This window comes from Salmo trutta, chromosome 37 (genome assembly GCF_901001165.1).
Source record: "Salmo trutta chromosome 37, fSalTru1.1, whole genome shotgun sequence".
NCBI lineage: Eukaryota > Metazoa > Chordata > Actinopteri > Salmoniformes > Salmonidae > Salmo > Salmo trutta.
In genome coordinates this window covers 21,331,990-21,352,641 of record NC_042993.1, presented here as the reverse complement: position 1 = coordinate 21,352,641, position 20,652 = coordinate 21,331,990, and the positions used below count along the sequence as shown (strand labels likewise).

Here is a 20,652-nt window from a genome sequence, read left to right as displayed (position 1 = left end):
TGCACATTCCTTTGTCTCATGCCCTCCTGCACACTTCTCACATCTAGGAAACTCCCTCCAACACACTGCTACAATATGACCATAAGCTTGGCACCTAAAACACTGTAATGGGTTTGGGACAAAAGCGTTCATGGTGCTTGTTAATCTAACAACCACTAACAAGCCATACCTCTGGTTCGTTCAGCCATTCTTATGGAGGAAATTAATGCAGAAAGAATGGTGTTTTGGGATAAACGCTGAAAATAAGGTCTGAGGTTAACACAGGTTTAGGAGATCTTATAATTTTTGTTCTATGAGATAATATCAGTCAGTTATGACATTTAGGAATTATGAAGCTTGTATGTGCTTTATCTGCTTCTTTAGATTACATGAATGCAAAAAAAATCACAAAAAGTGAAAGAAAAAAATCTCTTAAAGCTGATGAAGATTATCTCCAGTGGCGTGCAGTTTTATAAATAATTGCATGCTATTCTAACATTTTTCCATGAGGCTGAGAGAAAATATTGCTGTTTTAAAGCTAATTTCCTGCAATTCTACACATATTGCTACATATGTCGCTGCATGTAGAAAATTCTAAGAAATGTTCAGTAATTGACACAAGCTGTCTCCAATCAATCAATGTCTGGTTGTGTGTTTGGCAGGGAGGGGTCACCTGAGGGGTATACTACAAAGCAGCATCAATGAGTTAGCCAGCTAACTAAAGAGAAACAACCAACAATAACCACATATTTTCTGGTTCATTGAGAAATGTAAACTTAGATATGTGTTTTTGGTTGTGGAGTCAACTACATCATGCCATTTCAAGCTTATCTTTCAAAAAAATATAAAGTTATGTCAGAATATTGAGCTGAGTAACTCATTGATCTTGCTTTGTAGTATACCCCTCTGAGCCAGGGGAGGCTGAGTTCTGTGAATCTTGATCGTATACAAAACCTATCGTTTGAACTCACAAACGTAAGAAGCTTGTGGGAACGTCAGCATGGAAGATCCGCCCATTAAATTTTCATGTCCTTTTAAAAAATAAAGACAACTGAGGAAGATTTTGATCCATCGACCTCTGGGTTATGGGCCCAGTGCGCTTCCAGTGCGCCACTCTGCTACTAACCACCCAGATTGATCCAAACTCACAATCCATGGCTTTGAAGGAAAGTGCCTCATCCATTAGGCCACTGGGGCTTGATGACACAAGTACAGACTGTATGAACTGAAAGAAGCAGGGAAACTGATCCCCAGCTCCATGTGCTTCCCATGCCGTATGTCTTCGTTCTGTGGTCCTGTGGTTATGAATAGAAAAGTAATCTTTAGATAGCCTCACAGAAACTCACAAGAAACAGTTCATATTAACAGAGAAATGATTTTACTTTATTGTATAGAAACAATTATTTTTTTTATATCATAAAAATATAAGTATTTACATAAGTATTCAGACCCTTTACTCAGTACTTTGTGGATGCACCTTTTAGCAGTGATTACAGCCTCAAATCTTCTTGGGTATGATGCTACAAGCTTGGCACACCTGTATTTGGGGAGTTCCTCCTATTTTTCTCTGCAGATCCTCTCAAGCTCTTTCAGGTTGGATGGGGAGTTTCGCTGCACAGCTATTTTCAGGTCTCTCCAGAGATGTTCAATCGGGTTCAAGTCAGGGCTCTGGCTGGGCCACTCAAGGACATTCAGAGACTTGTCCCGAAGTCACTCCTGCGTTGTCTTGGCTGTGTGCTTAGGGTCGTTGTCCTGTTGGAAGGTAAACCTTCGCCCCAGTCTGAGGCCCTGAGTCTGGAGCAGGTTTTCATCAAGGAGCTCTCTGTACTTTGCTCAGTTCATCTTTCCCTCGATCCTGACTATTCTCCCAGTCCCTGTCAGTGAAAAACATCCCCACAGCATGATGCTGCCACCACCATGCTTCACCGTAGGGATGGTGCCAGGTTTCCTCCAGACGTGACTCTTGGCATTCAGGCCAAAGAGCTCCATTTTGGTTTCATCAGACCAGAGAATCTTGTTTCTCATCGTCTGAGAGTCCTTTAGGTGACTTTTGGCAAACTCCAAGCGGGTTGTCATGTGCCTTTTACTGAGGAGTGGCTTCCGTCTGGCCATTCTACCATAAAGGCCTGATTGGTGGAGTGCTGCAGAAATGGTTGTCCTTCTGGAAGGTTCTCCCATCTCCACAAAGGAACTCTGGAGCTCTGTCAGAGTGAGCATCAGGTTCTTGGTCACCTCCCTGACCAAGGTCCTTCTCCCCCGATTGCTCAGTTTGGCCGGGTGGCCAGCTCTAGGAAGAGTCTTGGTGGTTCCAATCTTCTTCCATTTAAGAATGATGGAGGCCACTGTGTTCTTGGGGACCTTTAATGCTGCAGACATTTGTTGGTACCCTTCCCCAGATCTGTGCCTCTACACAATCCTGTCTTGGAGCTCTACGGACAATTCCTTTGACCTCATGGCTTGGTTTTTGGATGATCAATGGATCAGGATGCACCTGAGCTCAATTTATTTTGAGTCTCATAGCAAAGGGTCTGAATACTTATGTAAATAAGGTATTTCTATTTTTTTATTTGTAAGAAATTTGCAAACATTTCTAAAAACCTGTTTTCGCTTTGTCATTATGGGGTATTGTGTGCAGAATGATGAGGGAAAAAAAACTTTTATCCATTTTTAATAAGGCTGTAACATAACAAAATGTGGAAAAAGTAAAGGGGTCTGAATACTTTCCAAATGCACTGTACGTGTTCAGTATATCCATGGTGAAATAAGATCGTTTTTGTCCTTTTAGAATGTTCAATGGTAGCTGCTCGAGCGACTGTTTGTTTTAAAATCAAGTATCCTCAATGTGTCTGAGACTTGAGTTGTCTTGAGTTGTGTCACATTCATTTGCCAGTGTTCAAGTTTGTAGTGTATTTACAGCCACTGTTATGTAACTAACTATAGTATCCACCAGATGACGTGAGGTAGTTTGAAATCACGGTGACCGGTAACCTTAATGGTCTGAAATAGCTTACTCTCCCAGATCATTGCAATAGACGAAGGAGAAGAGAAAAGAAGAGAAAGCCATTTTAGACTATTGAAATACAGACCAAGACTTTTGATTAATATTTCAGCTGCACAGTTATGGAAGAATCCACCTTTTATGTTTTGCAACTCGCCAAAAACCCACTGATGATGGATAAAAAGTTCAGTATGACTCTGTCCAGATGAGTATAATTCATTGTTTGTCAGTACAGTCTTTCATTCTCCAGTTCCAGTACATTGCAACACTCTTTCAGTATGTATACTGTATGTCAGTATACTCCTGTACAGTGATAGATAGAGGTGTGGCGATGTTTGACCCAGGGCTTAGGGAGTTCACACCTTGGCTGTCCGTGATCGTGCCCTATAACCCCTGGTGTCGATGGTCGGTAAGGACTGTGTACTTAGGGGGCTGTACATAGGACAGGGATGTGAAGGGGGGTACATGTCATCCTCCCACCTCAGTACCTTACCCCTGGGCCTGGCCCCTATCCGGTTGACAACAGGAGCTTTGGGCAGGGCTTTGGGCACCTTGTAGAGGTACACGTCATAGTGGATCAGGGGACTGCAGGGGGGCCTCGGCTTGCCGTTTTTGGGACGGTAGAGCTCCATCTCGATGGTCACCTCGCCCTGTAAGAACACACGCACAGACACACACACACACACACACACACACACACACACACACACACACACACACACACACACACATACAGTACAAAGTTGGGGAGGATCTGATTACATGTAATCTCTTTAAATAAAAACTGTAACTGTAATCAGTTACGTTACGTTACAAGCAAAATATTGTAATCAGATTACAGATACTTTTGAAAAACTAGATGATTACTTCTTGGATTACTTTTAAATTCAGAAAGGATGCGGAACAAAATACATTATGACACCTTTCTGTTTTCTCAATGACATTCAATTCAGCCTTCAAAAACGGTGAAAGTTTAAGTTTGTTCCACCTGTGCAAGTCTGACCACAAATCAGAGACCACTATGATAACACACTAAAATGTGTTTGATGGATTCTTTTTTCTCTTCTAATGCCTCCTGAGAGGAAAGTAATTCAAAAGTAACTGAAAGTAATCTGATTATGTTACTGAGTTTGGGAAATCCAAAAGTTATGTTACAGATTATAATTTTGGACAGGAGGTAACTAATAACTGTAACGGATTACATTTAGAAAGTAATGTATCCCACCCTACACACACACACACACACACCAGCTCATAGACACACATCTGATCTGTGTGGTTACTTCTACCTAAAACGGTTTTCTACAGAATTGAAACACCAACATAAAGTGTCTTAATAGGGCGTTGAGCCACCACAAACGAGAACAGCTTCAATGCGCCTTGGTATAGATTCAACAAATGTCTGGGACTCTATTGGAGGGATGCAACAGCATTATTCCACAAGAAATTCCATCATTTGGTGTTTTATTGATGGTGGTGGAAAACGTAGTCTCAGGCACCGCTCCAGAATCTCCCATATTGGGTTTTATACATAACGCTAAGCATGATGGGATGTGGATTTCTTAATTAACTCAGGAACCACACCTGTGTGGAAGCACCTGCTTTCAATTTACTTTGCATCCCTCATTTACTCAAGTATTTTCTTTATTTTGGCAGTTACCTGTACCATCCAGCTCTTTACATATAACCTTTCCTTCTACCCCCAACCTCCATTGCAGCTGTACATTGATCTACACAGGATAACACATCAGAGAAAGGCCAAACTCTGTGGTGTGAATAATTGTATCTTTTTTCCCTCTCTCCTTTCTTTGGGGAAAAGTGGGAGTAGGATTTGGGCACATTTCCATCAGAAAGGCTTCTCTGATGATCGTCTGCATTCCAGACATCCTCATTAATAAACCAGAGTAATGGCAAAATGGTTCAATCAGTCATAACTCACCCACCCACAGCTTGCCTTTCAGTTTTAACACTTGCTTCCCAGGTGCTCTATGAGCTTTTCTGCAAGTCTGTTTGTTTGTGTATACTTTGACTCTGTGCAATTTTGTGTGCTTTCGTGTGTGTATGTGTGCGCTCGTGACTGTGCGTGCGGGCATGTATGTTTGTCTGTGTGTATATGTGTTTGCGTTGGCCAATCCTGAGGCTCCCTGTGGAATTCACACACCATCGTTCCACCACATCCTCAGCCAATGGCAGTGTGCGGATGAATCCAACATCCCAGCAGGCTTAGGGAGGCAGAGAAAAATCTTGACACGCACTCTTTGTGCCCTCTCTTCCCGCCTTACCCCTCTCTCCCTACCTGAAGTGTGCCCTTCCTCTCTCCTCTCCAGATAAATGATTTGGTAAAGGTGAGCAGGAGTGCATTCATCGTCAGAACGTTGTAAAAATGCTATAAGAACACAAAGTGGTGTTAATGTCAGCTAGAGAGAGAGAGGGAGTATTGTAAGGGGGTTATGTAGAATCAGAGTGTATTTAATGTCAACAATTCATGTTTTCCTAGATAAACATTAAATCTGCATAATGCATTCTTGATTTTATATATCTATTATACATCATTTTCTGAGTCTCAGTACAACGCGACAGTCTGGCTGTTCTAATTGTGTATGTGTGTGTGTGTGTGTAGTCGTGTGTGTGTGTGTGTGTGTGTGTGTGTGTGAGAGAGAGAGAGAGAGAGAGAGAAAGAAAGAAAGAGAGAAAGGAATGGTGAGGTCATTGAGTTGGTCCTCTCAAGCTTGGACCAAAGCGACAGAATTGGTTTCCATGGCAACGGCGCCCCCTCTGTCTTAGGCTGCATTTGTAAAGACCCTCCAGCAACAGGGAGGAGAGGAGCGATAGGAGAGAGGAGAGAGAGATAGAGGAGAGAGAGAGAGGACTGGGGGGACGATGTGAAACATTTTCTGGAGAGAGAGGGGGAATAAGCCAGACAGAGAGGGGGAGCGGTTGATGCCAGAAAAAGAGATATAAAAATAACAAAAGGGAACAAAAGGGAAAGAGGGAGGGGTGGGGGGGCTGTATAAAAATATATTTAGAAAGGGCGAGCGGGTTTTAGAGGAATAGAGATAGACATCTATCTCAGTGCTCAGCTCTCTCAACCACACCATCACCTCTTGTCCTGTGGTGTGATGGACACTGTGCTCTCTCTTCCCAGAGACAAGCGTGAACACACACACACACACACACGCATGCATACACACACCCACACACACATTCACACAGAAACACACACAAACAGTCAAATTCAGAGTGGCCCCCAGGGAAGGGAGGCTTTCTGGTTGAGTCCTCAAGTGTCATTGGTGTTGATTGGAGATAAAGCGGAAATTAAAGAGATGAGGGTAGAAACATAACAGGTTCATTGGAGAGTTCTGGTCTGCTAAAATACCAAAGAACAATCCCTAATGTAACGGACGTCATGCTGCTTGCTTAGCTAGTACCACTTTCTCCTGATTGGTCTCACACCAAGGCTCGAACCCAGGCACAATTGAGGAGCAAGTTTTGAGCTATAGCTCATGCAGGTTGATTGATTTTATATTCTCTGTCCATCCCAAGGACACACAAATGTTTCAGCTTTTAACCTTCTTCAGTGTGTGTATGTGTATGTTTGTGCAAAGCCGTTCAAATTTTGTCTGAGAAAGGTGCAAAGCCAATAGGTCTTCTCGTTTGAACCACGAGTGCTATGTGTTCTCTTACATTACAGAGACTGAGGGAGAGATAGAGAGAATGTGTTAAGTGCTGTCGTAGCTGCTTGCCTGCTGTTCATTCCCATAGCCAAACTTTTCCTCTGTAGTGGTTTGAATATTTCTCTGTCCCTATTGATGGGAAAAGGGTCCTCCATCCCCCATCCACCCAACCAAAGGTCCCGCAGCCTGAGAAGGGCCCTAGAATACCAGACTCTGTCCAATCAGTCTAGAACTCTCTCAATGATCACTCCGACAAAGGCATGGCATCGGAGAGGCCTCCTTTGAGACTCATTGAGAATGCTGTCCGGTATGAAAAATGATGTGTGAACGGGGAATGTAACAGAGGGTGTGTGTGTGTGTGTGTGTAAGAAAGAAAGATAGTTATTTGTGTGTTTGGCCTTCTGAATAAGGCCCTTTCTGGCATGAGTGGTGAGAGAAGAGTTTTCGTTTGGGGTCAGCTGCAGTTCTGTGAGAAAGCAAACTACAGGATCCATGCAAGCTGCAGGTGTGTGTGTGTTTGTGTGTGTGTGTGTGTGTGTGTGTGTGCGTGTGTGTGTGTGTGTGTGTGCAACCTAAGGTGCTACCAAGATGTAATAAGCCATGCAAGAGTTTGAGAGGGAAATGGACAGTATTGTTCAGGAAAACACAGGGACCAAGGTGTCATGTTAAAAAGGTTTATTTCAACAACTCAGATTTTGTTCTCTGTTTTGAAGTCTGTATTCCCAAAAAAGTACAAAATAAAACAAGTACATCAAAGGATTAGAAATCACATCAATGAAAACGAAGACACATTGTGTTGTTTCTTTTATATCAATCCAAGCATTTTTTTCATATATTTATACATACTCACTTAATTAGTCAGACAAACATTGAAACCTCTCAGTAACTTTTATATTTTTTACAATGTTTAACTTCTTTTTTTAAACTCCATATGATTTTTTTCTTTTTACAAAATACACCAATGCAGGCAGGGGAATATGAGTGTATATGTGAGTGTGTGTATGTACATATATGTGTGTGTTTGTGTGTTCTGGTGTGTCGGTTTGTGTGTTCTAGTGTGTGTATGTGCGTGCGGGCAGGGGGTAAGAGGGAGCAGAGTGACAGCAACGAAGGAGCAGGGCAGCGAGGCAGGGGGGCGTGATTGGGCGTAAAGGGTCGCTATAGGCGGTGGCAGGTCAGGGGGGAGTTTCAGCAGGGGTGGTGTGTATTTTTTGCAGCGGCATGGGCCGCTTGGTGGCAGTGTTGCCGTGTTGTAGACGGTGGTTGGCTGGTGGTAGCAGTTGTAGGCGTGGTGGCTGAGATAGAGAGCAGGACTGGAGCTCTCATCCCGACCCAGGCTTCTACATCATGTTGTTCTGCAGTGAGTTTACCTCCGAGGAGTTCTCCTCGCCCAGTACCTTGTGGTTCTCGTGTTTGGGGGTCAGGGAGTTGTGGATGTTCAGGGAGTCGTCCTCCTTGGGCACCGGGGCCTTCACGGGGTCCTCCAGCTTGTTCTGGGCATTAGGATCATCCTGCCAGGGACGGACGGACAGATGGACGGAGGGAGGAGAAAACATTGTTAGGCCCACCCAGTCAGACCGCCCAAAACTGTTATAAACCAAACCCTCCCTCTAGTCTACCATGTGATCTTTTGTTGCATCCTGTTATTGGGACTGTCACAACATCAGCCAATAGATGGCCTTCAACCAATCAATTTATAGCCCCTTATAGACAGACCACTGCTATTGCATATTGTCATTCCCCTAAAAGAGATGAGAATATCTGAAATAGCATTCTAACATCTCCAAATATTACCACCCCTCTCCCCTCCATCCCTCTCTGTAATCCCATTTAATATATTGTTTGGATATAAATATCCCCAAATCCCAAATTATCCTCACACTACCTGACTATCCGTCAATGGAAGAGAGCTGTGAGTCAGCTAACTGTAAAAAAGACCCATTGTACATTGGCCGTGGCTATCCAATTGTTTCAACATCATGCTCTCTTTGCACATTTGTTTTGGTTGAAGGGACATAGAGGTGATTGGAGAACTGTATGAGCGACCCCCTCCCACCCTTCATAACCCACCAACAAGCACCCCATCCTGGCCAACCGGGAAGCGCATGCACATCCACATGCAAGACCCCCCCCCCCCCATCACTCATCCAGCCCCCTTCACCTCGCTACTGTCCCAATTAAAACACAATGAGTCGTGCCCTCATTGGCATTAAACACATTGTCTGTGGAACCATCTTCATACATACCTAGAGTACAGCTGGAGCTGGAAAAACAATGCATTAGGAGACAACTCTGTTTCACTTCAATTCATCCTTTTGGCTGCATTTAATTAAGGTCAAGAACAAGAATGGATTGGCATTCATTTGAACCTGATTTTCCTAGCCTGTTATCCTCATTAATATTGCATAGCTTCATCGACCCTGCTGTGTAGAGGTTGAAGTGTCTGTCTGTGCTCAGGCTGACTGACAGACACACACATGCATACACACATACAAACACACACGCATATACACACATGTGCACGCACACACACACACACACACACACACACACACACACACACACACACACACACACACACACACACACACACACACACACACACACACACACACACACGCGCGCAAGCACACACGCAAGCACACACGCAAGCACACACACACGCACGCACGCACACACACAGGCACGCGCACACACACGCACGCACACACACTGCAGACCCTGAGGGCTGTGCCATTACGAAACAGAGCTGAATGCTTGTTATTCAATGGCACACAAAAGGGATGGCGAGAGCATTTACCCATTGGCTGATGGCCTAGATAGTAACTTCGGGCAGGACGTGGGGATACGTCACTTCCATGGTTACAGGATAGGGGCCATCTTTCCTTCCGTCAGCGTGAAACTGGAAAATGTGTTTGTTGGCTGTTGTTTTTCATTGTATTGGGGAAATAGGGTGAGAGGGACTTTACGGGGACTTTTTGGAACAGAGATATACGAGGTGTTGAGATGAAGATGAAACATGACAGATCTTTGTATCCTTCCTGCTTTATGCCTATGTGTGTGTGTGTGTGTGTGTGTGTGTGTGTGTGTGTGTGTGTGTGTGTGTGTGTGTGTGTGTGTGTGTGTGTGTGTGTGCGTAGTGGAGGAAGGACACGAAGAGGGTGGGACAGGACTGAGTCAAACGATTTGTTACAGATAGATAGAGAGCCTCAATGCTCTTCACTGGCACGGCACAGTACAGTATGGCTCAGCACAGCACAGCAAAGCACAGCCTATGGGGCAGGACTGGACAATAGGGACACCGGTACTGTACATCCCGGGACTTTTAACCACAGCACAGGACTGGCATGTCAACATTACAAGGACATGTCAGTATTATGAAAACATGTCACTATGTATCAGTACAATCCTATAATAATCACTTTATCAATTCCATTTTAATTCAATCAATACAGAGCACATGGACATATACATGTATTAATTACTCTAAATATAGACTTTTACTTATCATCTTTATAATTTTGTCAGTTGACTGAGTTAGAATGGAATTGACACAAGCCATAGTTAAATATATACTGTGAACCAGCATGGTCCATAAAAGGACAGGTATTAATGTTGATAGGAGATTAAAGGTAAACGGATACAATCCACTGTACTCAGTCCATGTAATGCTGAAAATAAAGAAACTTTTCTCCCTCCAACAATATTTCACTTTCTAGTTGTATTATCTGTGTTTCTGTATATATGATAGTGTTTTATGCATGTTGGAGTGTGTACAGTTTCTGACCGTGTGTTTATCTGAAGAGAGAGTTTCTGTCTAGCGAGATTTCTCTGGTTTCAGTTTACTGCAGTGTTTTCTCTTCTGCAAAGAACTCATGTGGGAAGGGTCGATATCCCCTTTCTGAAGGACACTTCAAGGACAGAATCGTACTGCTACTGGACTGCTACAATGTTTATCTCTGTGCCATTTAACCTAGATAAAAGACTGTACATTTCATATTTTAAATTATGTTTATTTCGTAGTTGTTATTTTAAGAGCCCACAATATGTAAAGATATGGATCATGTCTAAAATCAGCATTTACTCAAATCCGGAAATGATCCATTAAGAGGTAATGGCTAACTTAACTTATAAACTGACTTTAGATCAGCACTTAGAAGTAACAGCACTAGGTTCTGACTAGCCAAGTTTGGGGCCGTGGATTGGGCCGTTGAGTTGAGAGAGGGTGACTGACAGGGTCACAGTACAATGAGAGCCGTTTAAGGGAGAGGGGGACGGGCCATCTGAGGGGGTTTATCTTACCTCACTGTCGGGCTCCTCTTTGGTCTTACACTCCCAGGTGTATCTGCTCATGGTTTTCTGAAGGGGGGAAGAGGGTTATACATAACATCCTCAGAGAGAGAAGAGAAGAGAAGAGAAGAGAAGAGAAGAGGAGAGGAGAGGAGAGGAGAGGAGAGGAGAGGAGAGGAGAGGAGAGGAGAGGAGAGGAGAGGAGAGGAGAGGAGAGGAGAGGAGAGGAGAGGAGAGGAGAGGAGAGGAGAAGAGAGAGACCTAGTAAGGGGAACTTCCTAAGGATGATAGCTGATATTCCCAGCTCACATTGAGAGGTAGAGACTGTGCCCATATAAGGACACTGAAGGATTTGTCTCAGTAACTATGGTGCTTTGTGGCCTTGACATTACCATAGTAAATGTTGGATGAAACTTTTCTGAGGGTACCATGTTGACATAGAAACACAGGGGTTTTAGTTCATGAACTAGATGGAGGGATTTGAGGTATTGGTTATTCACAATATTAGTTTATGTTTTCTGAGATTTTTTAGTAAGAAGTATGTCTCTGTGGTGTTGGCTGTTCTCTGCAGATGAATCTACATAGTATTTTAATGGACCTTTTTTCCAGATACTGTATACTGGTGCTCTATATTTACTCCTATGGATAGAGAGATGTACTAATACATTGACTTAGAGCTGTAGAGCTAAGCTGCAAATCCAGGTTGAGACTCAAAGAGCAGAGCGATCCTGTTTCAGTGATTAGAAGATGTCTGGAAGATGGGGGTGTTATATGGTGTTTTATTTGGTTGTGGATGGTATTGGGTTGTGGTTACGGTTAGTAGTGTTCTGTATCATGGTATGAACCACTGCAATATGACTCCCCCCAAGTTGTCACTATAATATATTTACAGAAACATTATCGCAATTACCCAGAAGGAAGAATAACACTGCATCTACAAACAAACAAAAAAACGAGCAAAAGAAACCTAAGTGAAGCAATTTGCTTGTGGTTCTACCAAGTATGATGACGAGAACTATTTGATGAGTTGTTAGAAAGTGGCATCACATCTTATGTCGTAGCACTACTTCTACTCATGCTGCTATGACCATGTTAGCGCTATGCTACCCCATGCTTCCGTTTGTTGTGCATCTAGGTCTATACTCTCCCCCGCTACCTACAGGCAGCAGGGAGACATTGCATCTCAGATGCTTATCCTGACTTAATAGCCCCGCCCACCTTGCACACCATCCGCGATCAACCTGATAATAACCCCATAAACTAAATACATTTCATGCTCCCGGATTCACCGCCCCCCCAAAGCCCTATTATCGACCAATCAAGAGCCCTTCTTCCCTTTTCCAACCTATCCAGCCCAAGTCAGGATAAACGAGTGAAACAGACAGACAGAGATACAGAGGCAGAGCGACGGACAGACTGCTGCAGCGGCTGACATGGCCACCAGGGGGGGGGCACCATGTGAGCGATAGAGCAGGCATGCAGTGACATACCGATCGAAGGGAGAGCAGATCAGGGATAGATGGGGTGGAGGGGGTTACAGTGAGGGCTATAGGAGTTCTCTCTTGGTCAAGTCTTATCCTAGGCAGATAGGCAGAACTGACCACACCACCGGGTCAGGAAGATGATAGGTAAAATCAACTTATTTCCTTGCTCCATCTTTCGCATCTGCAGTGTGTGTACATGCATGTGTGTGTTTGTGTCACCTTCAAGTGGGATCAATAGCTAACAAAAAAACTCAACCAATAACTGACAACGAAGCAATACACAGTAGAGACTTTACAGCCACGTTGTTGCTATGGTAACAGTGTTGCCTCAGTAACCGGGAGTAGTACTACGCCTGCCTATCTGGCTGTAGACTTGTCCCATAGCGAAAGAGAACGCCCCCACTGTAACACCCGCCTTGTACCCCGGAGAGGTGACACTCAAGCCCATGCGGAGGAGGGAAGGAAGAAAAGGGTGAGAGAGAGACGAGAACCACGTTACCTGACAGATAATGTTATCATAGTAAGCCAAAGCACGGGCATGAGGGACGTTAGGAGGGGTGTCGCACAGTTTCCTTACATTTGGGTGGGAGCCCTCAGCGATGGTGGACAGGGAGAAATTATCATTGTGCTGCTCCGATGGAGGCCGGTACTTACTGCTGGGAAGAGGAGGAGGACAGGGAGGAGACCAGAGACGTGAGGAAGGGAGGACAGGGAGGGGACCAGAGACGAGAGGAAGGGAGGACAGGGAGGGGACCAAAGACGTGAGGAAGGGAGGACAGGGAGGGGACCAGAGACGAGAGGAAGGGAGGACAGGGAGGGGACCAGAGACGAGAGGAAGGGAGGACAGGGAGGGGACCAGAGACGTGAGGAAGGGAGGACAGGGAGGGGACCAGAGACGAGAGGAAGGGAGGACAGGGAGGGGACCAGAGACGTGAGGAAGGGAGGACAGGGAGGGGACCAGAGACGAGAGGAAGGGAGGACAGGGAGGGGACCAGAGACGAGAGGAAGGGAGGACAGGGAGGGGACCAGAGACGTGAGGAAGGGAGGACAGGGAGGGGACCAGAGACGTGAGGAAGGGAGGACAGGGAGGGGACCAGAGACGTGAGGAAGGGAGGACAGGGAGGGGACCAGAGACGAGGAAGGGAGGACAGGGAGGGGACCAGAGACGAGAGGAAGGGAGGACAGGGAGGGGACCAGAGACGAGAGGAAGGGAGGACAGGGAGGGGACCAGAGACGTGAGGAAGGGAGGACAGGGAGGGGACCAGAGATGAGAGGAAGGGAGGACAGGGAGGGGACCAGAGATGAGAGGAAGGGAGGACAGGGAGGGGACCAGAGACGTGAGGAAGGGAGGACAGGGAGGGACCCAGAGATGAGAGGAAGGGAGGACAGGGAGGGGACCAGAGACGAGAGGAAGGGAGGACAGGGAGGGGACCAGAGATGAGAGGAAGGGAGGACAGGGAGGGGACCAGAGACGAGAGGAAGGGAGGACAGGGAGGGGACCAGAGACGAGAGGAAGGGAGGACAGGGAGGGGCCCAGAGACGAGAGGAAGGGAGGACAGGGAGGGGACCAGAGACGAGAGGAAGGGAGGACAGGGAGGGGACCAGAGACGTGAGGAATGGAGGACAGGGAGGGGACCAGAGACGTGAGGAAGGGAGGACAGGGAGGGGACCAGAGACGAGAGGAAGGGAGGACAGGGAGGGGACCAGAGACGAGAGGAAGGGAGGACAGGGAGGGGACCAGAGACGAGAGGAAGGGAGGACAGGGAGGGGACCAGAGACGAGAGGAAGGGAGGACAGGGAGGGGACCAGAGACGAGAGGAAGGGAGGACAGGGAGGGGACCAGAGACGAGAGGAAGGGAGGACAGGGAGGGGACCAGAGACGAGAGGAAGGGAGGACAGGGAGGGGACCAGAGACGTGAGGAATGGAGGACAGGGAGGGGACCAGAGACGAGAGGAAGGGAGAACAGGGAGGGGACCAGAGACGAGAGGAAGGGAGGACAGGGAGGGGACCAGAGACGTGAGGAATGGAGGACAGGGAGGGGACCAGAGACGAGAGGAAGGGAGGACAGGGAGGGGACCAGAGATGAGAGTAAGGGAGGAGGGAGAACAGGTGAAAAAGGATTAAACGAGGAGGAAAGTAGGAGGGGTCACATTGTGGAGGAAAAGGAGAGTGTCGATGGGGAGGGGGAAAATGAAAAAGAGGATGCAGCGAGAGGTGGCGAGAAGAGAAAAAAGACAGATGAACGGAGAATAGGGAGGGCAAAATCAGGATTCAAGGACGAGGGGAAAATATGTGAAAACAGGGGTAAAGGAGGTGGGGAGAGGAGGAAGGAGGGAGAGAAAAAGCAAGAGAAAGCAGTGTTAGTTACAGTATAGTGTAAGACTTCAGTTAGCAGATGACAGACAGACAGACAGACAGACAGACAGACAGACAGACAGACAGACAGACAGACAAATCAGCTGTGACTCAAAACTAGACTATAGCTATTGCCACTGAAAGCCAACCCTGGGTTGCATTCAATAGGGCACACTGTATAGCAAAATGTTTTGCAACTGAAAACAAAAATGAGAGGTACTTTCCAAACAGGCAACAATGACTCACCATTGACCTACCATTGAAGCACTGTGATTCACTTTGTGTACCCAATTAAAAACTTGGAGAAACTTGATATCCAAAACAGACTTCCCAAACAGTCATTTTGTGTTATTCCAGAAACTGGAAAGAGTCTCTCAGTTTCTCTGTCTCTTCTCGATCTCCTCCTCTCCCACTCCTCATCATATCCATAGTTAAACATCCTCTGAACTAGACCCATCAGTACAGCCCCAGCTGTTCCTACTACTGTCTGATTGAGATGCAGCGCCAATATTTATATTTAAAGAGTTCATATGACTGGCCAATCAAAGCTCAAGTAATGATGAGGGAGTGTGCTAGATAAATAAATAAATAGAGGGACAGAAAGAAGTTGACAATATTGATTATTATAATTTTAATTATGTTAATATTGAAATCTCCAAAGTAAGCTTTGGCAATATATACATTGTTATATCATGCCGAGAGAGAGAGAGACAGAGAGAGAGAGGGACTAAAGGGACTAAAGCCAGGATGTCTCAGTTTTAATCTGGCTCTTCAGCCAGAACACACACTCTCTCCTCTCTGCAAAGATAATGTTACCTGCATCTCTCTCTCTCTGTCCTCTGCCATTCACTTTCTGCCACTCTTGTCACCCCTCTCGCTTTCTCTCTCTTTCCCTCCCTCAATCCCTACTATTTTTCCTTCCCTTTCTCCCCATCCTCCCATTCATGACCTCTCTCTTTCTCCACCTTCCCCAGCACCTCTCTCCCTCCATCACTCTCTCACTCCATCTTTCTCTCTGCCTCCCTCTCTCTGACAGGGAAGCAGACCCCATCTTGACTGTGGCACATACACTGTGCAGCCCACTGCAATTATCTGCAGCAGATGGAGGGAGAGAGAGGTGGGTGTCTCATGTATACATGAGCCTCATCAGCAGTGCCCTATACATGCGCGTGCACGCACGCACACGCACACACACGCACACACACACACACACACACACACACACACACACACACACACACACACACACACACACACACACACACACACACACACACACACACACACACACATACACCCCCCCCCCCAGGTCGCACAGCTGTATGTAGGTCAACTTCACCTCCCCTGCCTTGTCTCCCCCTCCCCTCTCATACACTCCTGATCAGACTGCCCTACTTTCAGCTGGAGCCAGAGCAGCAATGACATCACTATTTTCAGCTAGCACCGCGCGCTAGCCATCAGCATGCTATCCACCGCACTGACTGCTGCACTTTTCTTCATCATCATCATAATGCTAACATCATCATCCTCAGCTAAGAAATGTGCATTGCTGATGGAGGCATCCACACTCATCCACCCTCCTACATGACTTCACTGTTGCTAGGCAAAACGACCGGCGAAGGCACAGCCGCATCTCATACTGCACTCGTTCTAGCTATCCTCATCCTGTTCTCTTTCAATGCAAACTCAATCCCTCCCTTTTTTTTCACTCTCTCGCTCTGCTTTATCTTTTCTCTCTTTCTGCGTTTCCTCTCTCATCTATCTTGTCATCGTGTTTTCCGCCCCCTCCTCCTCCTCCGCATTCCTTCATTGTCTCCTTCGATCATTTAATATCCTCCCCCCTTTATCTGATCCATCCAATTCTCCCCCTCTGTCTGTCCTGTCTATCGCCTCTTCTTGTTTGTGACCCATCCCCCATCCTCCTCTTTCCAGTCCAGCCTCCCTCTCACAGCCTCTTCTCTTGAATACTAAATATGATCATTTTCAAAAGTGCTAGAAATGCTAAGCTTTGTTGATAGTGAGTGTGATTTTTTTATTTCACATACATATGCTGTGAGAATACAAGAGCTCAAATACCTGTCTATCTGCTGCCTGGTTTTTCTAGTCCATAAGCTCACCTGCGTTTGCACAGCCAGTTTTCCATGGGTTCTATGATCTATGGTTGCACTGCCTGGTTTTTCCTGGTTTTCTTACACCTTTTGTCTGGTCCATAAATCCCCCTATATTTGTGCAGGTTTCCCCAGGTCCACGCTGTAAGCTTACCTGCGTTTGCGCAGCTTGCTGTTCTCGGTCTTGAGCACGTGGAGCTTCTTGGCGAAGCAGACGATGATCATGAAAAGCAGCAGCACCATGAGGGCCGACGCCCCGATGGTCAGACACAGCACCTGGAACTCTGTCACCACCGACTCACAGCGGGAACCCTTGTGCCAGATGTAGTCCTGGACATTACACCTGCATGGAGAAGGAGGGATGGAGAGAGAGAGGGGAGCAAAAAGGAGAGGAGAGAAAGAGAAAAAGAAGAAGAAGAAAGAGGAAGAACAGGAAGACGAAGATGAAGACGAAGAGGGGAAGTAGTAGTAGTGGAAACAATGAGGCATGTGTGATGGAATACGGAGAGGAGGGAGAAGAGCAGCCAGGGAAAGATAGATAGGGTGACAGATGAAATGGCCAGGTAAGGGAAGAGTGGAGAAAGGCCATGAGAGGAGGGTAAAGGGAAATCAATCAAGGATGGAGAGAAAAGAAGGGCGGGTGAGAAATGGCAGAGAGTTTATTTACCAAATAAAACACTTCAACAAAATTGTGTGTGTGTGTATCTCTGTCTGTGTGTGTCTCTGTCTGTGTGTGTGTGCAGGCTCTAAATTATTTAGATTAGGGTGAGGGCAGTACCACTGTGTCATTCATAGTTCAAGCTTGAATGGTTGGCACACATTTACATCCAGTTTGCTCTGTTTAAGAAAATAAAGAATTTCTGTTTATAATTATCCCAAGTACTTCATTATGTGAGTCTGAAAGCTTTCAGGGCTGGATTCAATCCATATCGTGGAAGTATCGTGGACAATCTCAGGTTTTTTATTTTTTTATTTTACCTTTATTTAATCAGGTAGGCCAGTTGAGAACAAGTTCTCATTTACAACTGCGACCTGGCCAAGATAAAGCAAAGCAGTGCGACAAAAACAACAAGACTGTAACGCCCTGGCCATAGAGAGGGGATTTTTGTTCTTTATTTTGGTTAGGCCAGGGTGTTACATTGGGTGGGCGTTCTATGTTATTTTTCTAGTTTTTTTGTATTTCTTTGTTTTGGGCCGTGTGTGGCTCCCAATCAGGCACAGCTGTAGTTCGTTGTTGTTGATTGGGAGTCACACATAAGGAGCATGTTTTTCCTTTGGGTTTTGTGGGTAATTGTATTTTCTGTTTAGTTTTGTACCTAGCAGAACTGTAGGCTGTTGTTCATTTTCGTGTTTTGTTTGAAGTGTTTCTATTAATTAAATATTGAATATGAACACATCCTCCGCTGCGTATTGGTCCACCTTTTCCGACGATGACTTCTCTGTTTCATCTGACGACGAAGACAGGCGTTACAAAGACAGAGTTACACATAAGCAAACGTACAATCATATAACACAATAGAGAAATCTATGCGGGAACATTGTCTTTCAATTTAAATCGTGCTATACCACGGATCTTCCGCGATACAGATTAAATCCAGCCCTGAGTGTGGGGTCTAAAAAAGGCTCTTCAACATCCCACATATGCAGCAGTGTATGTCATTTATGGAAGTGAAATTTCAACTCCTAGTCTAAAACAGACTCTCAGATGCCTTAAGTGTCACCAGCAGGCCTTCAACATGGCTCTATTTGAAGGGATAATGTGATCATTCTGTCAGAAAAGAAAATAGAAAAAAACAAAGAGCCAGAGGCTGTTTTCCATACACACACACACACACACACTCTCACACACACACACACACACACACACACACACACACACACACACACACACACACACACACACACACACACACACACACACACTTCCCGCCATCTGAGCCCTAGACTCTTTTTGCTCCAGTTTGCCAGTGTACGGTTTCTGCCTGGGGACAAAAATGACAGAGGCAGATGGCTTTGTCTGCTGACTATCTGGCATCTAAATATCTCAGTTCTTAACAAGACTGGAACCTTACTAACCAAATGTGCTGCCTCACATGCTTGTAACCACTAGGAGAATGAGTTGTATGGCATGTTGCATAAAAAGACATAGACTCTATAAACTGGGTCGATCACACTGGTTAACAAGGGGAAGTGGTAATGACTCGTCTCTCACTGCTTATAACAGGAATGAAACCATAGTAACCAGATACTATGCATATTCCTGCTGCTACTGTATCTAGAACCTAAAAGGGTTCTTTGGATGTGCCCACAGGAGAACCCTTTGAAGAACCCTTTTTGGTTCCAGGTAGAACCCTTTTTGGTTCCAGGTAGAACCCTTTAGGTTCCAGGTTGAATGTCTGCATGTGGATTTTAGGGGGAAATCACCACTTTCGGATGGACACACATTCACTTGGAAGAATTTGAATGTGATGAGCAACAGAAATGCACCTCTCCCTTCCCCTGTTCCCCAAACACAGGCCAAGAGACCTACAGACTCACACAGATGAATGTAAATGCGCAGTATGAATGGAGGTGTGGGTATGGCCTTTCAGATTCACAGTTTCAATTCTGCCTAGTGAGCGGGTGATGGGGGGCTCGGTTCCTTTCAGCACCACTTCCTGCATCCTGCCCCCTTTCTGCCTGTGCCGAACGTGCCAACCGAGGGGCGTTGGCTCTGTGCCAGGGTACCAGGGACCCTCCGTGCCAGGGTACTGTATGTTGGTACAAAGAGGTAGTTTATATAGGGAAGAGAAAGAGAGAGCGAGAGAGAGTACATTTAAGGAGAGGGTAAGGAGGATGGTTGGTTGCCATGGCGATCCAGCTGAGTCACACAAGAAGCAGATGCAGTACTGATATGTCATTCCACCACATGCATGCACGCACGCACACACACACAGACACAGACACACACACACAGACACACACACACACACACACACACACACACACACACACACACAGAGCTCTCATGAGACTCTCTCGCTTAGTAATCACTCTTTATTTCTCATTCTCAATGTCCTCCTACTCCCTCCTCTATCACGCTGCTCCTTGAGTTTCTCCATCTCTCCAATTTATCACAGATTTACCACCTCTTCTCCTCCTCCTCCCACTATCCTTATGTCTCTCTCTACCCTTCCGCTCTCCTGCTCTTTGCCAGCTGCCTCCAGCAGACTGTAATCTTGTTTCCATTGGTTTTGACATAATTTAAATGGTGTCCTAAAAACCCTACAATTTGACTTGAAGATTTTGGTTGCACGTTTTCTCAAGTGTTAAAATCAAACCGAAACAATCCAGCTGAAATAAACCCAGTAGAAACATTCACTATGGCTCTTTGTTTGTTTTACCTTAAAAGGCTTGGCTCTTGCTAGGCTTGGTTCTCTCTCTCTCTCTGAGCTCCTCGTTTAAACACTCACGACTCCGACAGCTTTACCCTAACCAGTTACCCAGTGTAACCACAGAGCCTTCCCTCCCTACCCCATCATTAACTCAATCAAGGTTTACCACAACCTCCAATCGCCACCAAATACAGCCCTCTAACCCAGCGACACAATGGAATTACCCGAGCCTGAGCCACATTACAAAGAACTCACAAATCCCCTCAATATTAACTTGATTAGGCTTGTAAAGGCTGTTCGACTGCCAAAATCCCCCGGGATAGATACCCTAACCTGGCCAAGAGGAGGGGGGCAGAGTGGGTTGGAAGGTAGAGGGGGGCACAGATGGG

The 20,652-nt window shown here is 45.8% G+C and overlaps 1 protein-coding gene across 9 annotated transcripts in view; it reads right to left on the bottom strand.

Moving 5' to 3' along the window:
• Positions 1 to 7,311: 7,311 nt before the first annotated feature.
• LOC115176726 (chondroitin sulfate proteoglycan 5) overlaps positions 7,312 to 20,652 on the bottom strand; it is a 45,823-nt gene continuing 32,482 nt past the window's right edge. Inside the window, exons 3-7 of one of the 9 annotated variants that reach the window (XM_029736953.1) lie at positions 17,044 to 17,232; positions 13,003 to 13,081; positions 10,954 to 11,010; positions 9,452 to 9,553; positions 8,075 to 8,162 (exon numbers count right to left, since the gene is read on the bottom strand). In XM_029736953.1, the coding sequence (XP_029592813.1) occupies positions 9,467 to 9,553; positions 10,954 to 11,010; positions 13,003 to 13,081; positions 17,044 to 17,232 (412 nt within the window). In that variant the 3' untranslated portion in view covers positions 8,075 to 8,162; positions 9,452 to 9,466. Of the gene's footprint in view, positions 8,163 to 9,451; positions 9,554 to 10,953; positions 11,011 to 12,924; positions 13,082 to 17,043; positions 17,233 to 20,652 lie in introns of all 9 variants that reach the window. The other 8 variants (XM_029736950.1, XM_029736949.1, XM_029736954.1 and 5 more) reach the window with 8 other exon arrangements.